This window comes from Penaeus chinensis, chromosome 36, assembly GCF_019202785.1.
Source record: "Penaeus chinensis breed Huanghai No. 1 chromosome 36, ASM1920278v2, whole genome shotgun sequence".
NCBI classification, from domain to species: Eukaryota; Metazoa; Arthropoda; class Malacostraca; order Decapoda; family Penaeidae; genus Penaeus; species Penaeus chinensis.
In genome coordinates, this window is record NC_061854.1 from 21,240,262 (window position 1) to 21,245,261 (window position 5,000).

At 38.6% G+C, this 5,000-nt stretch overlaps 1 protein-coding gene across 1 annotated transcript in view; it reads left to right on the plus strand.

The window, feature by feature from the left end:
- Positions 1-5,000, plus strand: part of LOC125044604 (myosin heavy chain, muscle-like) — an 11,722-nt gene that overhangs the window by 1,001 nt on the left and 5,721 nt on the right. Inside the window, exons 2-17 of the mRNA XM_047641353.1 lie at positions 1-34; positions 150-177; positions 303-402; positions 619-708; positions 808-970; positions 1,140-1,243; positions 1,363-1,500; positions 1,597-1,866; positions 1,971-2,141; positions 2,255-2,582; positions 2,712-2,764; positions 2,885-2,972; positions 3,328-3,445; positions 3,789-3,906; positions 4,081-4,554; positions 4,641-5,000. The exon at positions 1-34 is cut by the window's left edge and continues 549 nt beyond it; the exon at positions 4,641-5,000 is cut by the window's right edge and continues 527 nt beyond it. Of these exons, the coding sequence (XP_047497309.1) occupies positions 1-34; positions 150-177; positions 303-402; positions 619-708; positions 808-970; positions 1,140-1,243; positions 1,363-1,500; positions 1,597-1,866; positions 1,971-2,141; positions 2,255-2,582; positions 2,712-2,764; positions 2,885-2,972; positions 3,328-3,445; positions 3,789-3,906; positions 4,081-4,554; positions 4,641-5,000 (2,637 nt within the window). The remainder of the gene's footprint in view (positions 35-149; positions 178-302; positions 403-618; positions 709-807; positions 971-1,139; positions 1,244-1,362; positions 1,501-1,596; positions 1,867-1,970; positions 2,142-2,254; positions 2,583-2,711; positions 2,765-2,884; positions 2,973-3,327; positions 3,446-3,788; positions 3,907-4,080; positions 4,555-4,640) is intronic.

Sequence of the window (5,000 nt, forward strand, 5' to 3'; positions counted from 1 at the left end):
ATCTGCGACGGTGCCTACCAGAACATGAGCCAAGGTATGTGTGAAGTTTCAGTTTAAACTTGTATAACGGTAACTCCACATAATTATTGAAAAATAACCTTTTATCAATACCAATGTTATCAATATCCTTATTAATTTCTTTCTTTCAGATCGTCAGAACCAGTCTATGCTTATCACGTAAGTTATCTAGAAGTTGACTTTTTCAATTTAGGAATATGTGCATTTTTCTCTTATCAAAGAGAGGTAATGTGAATGTAGAAGCACCTATTTACATCTATAATGAGCTATCATTCTCTCTACAGCGGTGAATCTGGTGCCGGCAAGACTGAGAACACAAAGAAGGTGTTGTCTTACTTCGCCAACGTCGGTGCCAGCGAGAAGAAAGAGGGCGCGAGCAAACAGGTATATTTTCATATTCATATTATTGCCTTGAATACTGACATGTGAAAAAAAATACCATCAATAAAAAGGAAATATTTGAAAATACTCATTCTCATTTACATTTGTTTTTATTTCTCACACTTAATACTTCAGTAAATAATTACATAGAAATTTTGCAAACAGTCATTATCCGAAGCGAAATGAAACTTTATTCGATCTTATTCTTGTTCTCTCCAGAATCTTGAAGACCAGATTATCCAAACCAACCCCATCCTTGAGGCTTACGGTAATGCCAAGACCACCCGTAACGACAACTCGTCTCGTTTCGTAAGTTCTTTTATCTTAGATGCATATAGATGAAATGAGGTTATAAAGAAACTTATAAAAGAGAACAGAATTCTTATATATATACCTCCTTGAACACAGGGTAAGTTCATCCGCGTCCACTTCGCTCCCAACGGCAAGCTTTCCGGCGCTGACATTGAGGTCTACCTGCTGGAGAAGGCTCGTGTCATCTCCCAGTCCCCCGCCGAGCGAGGCTACCACATCTTCTATCAGCTGATGTGCGACCAGATCGATTATATCAAGAGTAAGCATACTGCATCGCAAAATCCATTGCACGAGGTTTCTTTCTGTGAAAACGGTGTGAAATATATAATCACAAAGTGCTAATTCTGATATCCTTTGTCAGTGTTTTTATTTGCTAAGGAGGGATAAAAGTTTATTCCCAAAAAAATGATTTTAATACTTTTTGTTAGAAATATGCTGTTTGTCTGACGACATCTACGACTACTACTACGAGGCGCAGGGTAAGGTTACCGTCCCATCCATCGACGACAAGGAGGACATGCAGTTTACTCATGTAAGTACGCAATTAATGTGCACAAAATAACATGATTGTCCTTTCTCAAATATTGTCTATCACGGTATAATGTAAAACTTTAAATCGTAATATAATATTTCGTCTTCATATCCATTCAGGATGCTTTCGACATCCTGAACTTCTCCCATGAGGAAAGAGACGATTGCTACAAGGTCACAGCTTCTGTTATGCACCATGGCAACATGAAATTCAAGCAGAGGGGTCGTGAGGAGCAGGCTGAGGCCGATGGTACTGAGGTATGAATCCTTGTGAGAATGAACATGATTACCTTATGCATTTGAATTCTGGCCAGTTATATTTTTTTCTTACTCTATCTCTCTCTTTCTTCTAAGGCCGGAGAACTTGTTGCTAAACTGCTCGGTGTTGACGCTGAGGAGCTCTACAGGAACTTCTGCAAGCCCAAGATCAAGGTCGGTGCCGAGTTTGTCACCAAGGGTATGAATGTCGACCAAGTAAACTACAACGTTGGTGCCATGGCTAAGGGTCTCTTCGCACGTGTATTCTCATGGCTCGTCAGGAAGTGTAACATGACACTCGAGACTGGCCAGACTCGTGCTATGTTCATCGGTGTACTGGATATTGCCGGCTTTGAGATCTTCGACGTAAGTTATACAGTTTGTCATTACTAGTTTGGATAAAAGGGTATATCCCTTATGAAAACATCTAGTTTTATATACTACAAATCATATCTTGTATTTTCCACCAGTTCAACGGTTTCGAGCAGATCTGCATCAACTTCTGTAACGAGAAGTTGCAACAGTTCTTCAACCATCACATGTTCGTGCTGGAACAAGAAGAATACGCAAAGGAGGGTATTGTCTGGCAGTTCGTCGACTTCGGTATGGATCTGCAGGCCTGCATTGAACTCTTCGAGAAGGTAATTTAGATATTGATGTTATCCCTCTTTGCTATTGCAATCAGTATTACATCACAACTAAATCTTCAAGACTTATCTATCCATTTCTGGTTTAACTTCTACCTTATTTTCAGAAAATGGGTCTCCTCTCCATCCTTGAGGAAGAGTCCATGTTCCCCAAGGCTACTGACAAGACCTTCGAGGAGAAGCTGAACAACAACCATCTCGGAAAGTCTCGCTGCTTCATCAAGCCCAAGCCTCCAAAGCCCGGCCAGCCTGAGAACCACTTTGCCATCGTTCACTACGCTGGTACTGTGTCCTACAACCTGAGTGGCTGGCTTGAGAAGAACAAGGATCCTCTCAACGACACCGTCGTCGACCAGCTCAAGAAATCCTCCAATGCCCTTACAGTCGAGATCTTCGCTGACCATCCCGGCCAGTCCGGTGACGGAGGCGGCAAAGGTAAATATATTTTTTTTTCATAGTTTGTTTGACTGTCAAAATGTAAGATCAAAAGTTAGAAATCGTTTGCAGACTCACTAGCCTTTATCTTGAGATTTTATCTAAGTTGCCTCTATTATCTTATGCCAGGAAAGGGAGGCAAGCAGCAGACTGGCTTCAAAACTGTGTCTTCTGGATACAAGGTTCGCACTCAGTTTTCCTTTATTTCTTTTGAAAATCCATGTCACAAGTACTATCATCACGTGAAATGAACACGAAAGTTAGTAATATTATCCGATATACATTCAAGTTTTCATCCACAGGATCAGCTAGCCAACCTGATGAAGACTCTCAACGCTACTCACCCTCACTTCATCCGTTGCATTGTGCCCAACGAGTTCAAGAAGCCCGGTAAAAAGTCCAAATTAATTCATTTAATTTCTGTATATATACATATACATACATATATCAATACATATATATCTATATATATATGTATATATATGCATATATCTACATATATATACATATATGTGTATATATATACATATATATACAATATATGTTTATGTATATATGTACATATATATATATATATATATATATATATATATATATATTATTTATATATATATATATATATATATATATATATATATATATATATATATATATATATATTCATGCAGTCATATGAGTACAGTATGTATGTTACCTACCGTCTTTGAAAAGAGATCGTTGTCATAGTGTTTTCCTTTGTTCACAGGCGAAGTAGACTCTGGCCTCATCATGCATCAGCTGACCTGTAACGGTGTACTTGAGGGTATCCGTATTTGCCAGAAAGGCTTCCCCAACAGGATGCCCTATAAAGACTTTAAGTTGCGGTAAGTCTTAAAATGATTGAATTATTGATGAGTGTGAGTATATAAAAGTAAATCTACATCTAGATAGATGGATAGATTGACATATGAGTAGATGCATAAAGATTTAGATATATACATATATATTTTTATACATATATATATATATACATATGATGCACACAGACACACACAAAAAAATAAGTAAATATGTGAGTGTGTGTGTGTGTGTGTGTGTGTGCATGTATATTTATCATATTTACCCACAAAGATATACATATATATAGTGTAAATATATATTTTTGTGTGAATTCTCTATATTTTTTTTCAAGAAAATACTATCGTACAATGTCCTTTTTTACAAAAGATACAACATCGTTGCCGCTAAGGAGATGCTTGAAGAGAAGGACGACAAGAAGGCAGCTACAGCTTGCTTCAAGAAGGCCGGCCTCGACCCTGAAATGTATCGTACCGGCAATACCAAGGTCTCTGTAAAAGACAGTTATACATCGATTAATTAAATGGATATTTGATTAATAGCAAATAACGCTTTTTTCAAATTCTTTAATACTAGTTTTCCCTATACTGAATAGGCAATAATCTTTTTGTATGACTAGGTTTAGTTGTTATATGATCTTCGTTTTACTTTCACTGAACAGGTATTTTTCCGTGCTGGTGTCCTGGGTACCCTTGAAGAGGTCCGTGATGACCGTATTATGAAACTGATCTCCTGGCTTCAAGCATGGATTCGTGGCTGGGCCAGCCGCAAATTTTATTCCAAGATGCAGAAGCAGCGCACTGCTCTCATCGTTATGCAACGCAACCTCAAAAAGTTCAAGATCATGCGATCCTGGCTCTGGTATGAGCTCTGGATCAAGCTCAAGCCCAGGCTCAAGGCCACTCGTGGTGAAGAGGAGCTGGAGAAACTGGAAGCTACTGCTGTTAAGGCTGAAGAAGAGTTTGAGAAGGTAGTTAAGGTTCGCGAAGAACTTGAAGCTCAGAATGCAACTCTGCTGCAAGAAAGAAATGAACTTTTGGCAGCTGTCGAGTCTACTAAAGGTGGCATGTCAGAATATTTGGATAAGCAAGCTAAACTTCTGGCCCAAAAGGCTGAGCTCGAAGGACAACTTAATGTAAGTATCAGAGAAATACAAAAAATAATTTCTCCAAATTATAGAACTGCATATCCGAAAACTCTATATGTAACTTTTCTTTTTAGGAAACTTTGGAACGCCTGAGAAAGGAGGAAGACGCACGCAACCAAATTTCTAATGGCAAGAAGAAATGTGAACAAGAAGTTGATAACCTGAAGAAGGAGCTTGAGGAACTCGAGCTTTCTGTCCAGAAGGGTGAGCAGGATAAACAAACCAAGGATCAACAGCTTACTAACTTAAACGAGGAGATCTCTCATCAGGAAGAGCTCATTACCAAAGTTAATAAGGAAAAGAAACACCTTCAGGAATGCAACCAGAAGACTGCTGAAGACCTTCAGGGCGTTGAAGACAAATGCAACAATCTCAATAAAGTTAAGACAAAGCTAGAATCCAGCCTTGATGAACTTGAAGATACTTTGGAGCGT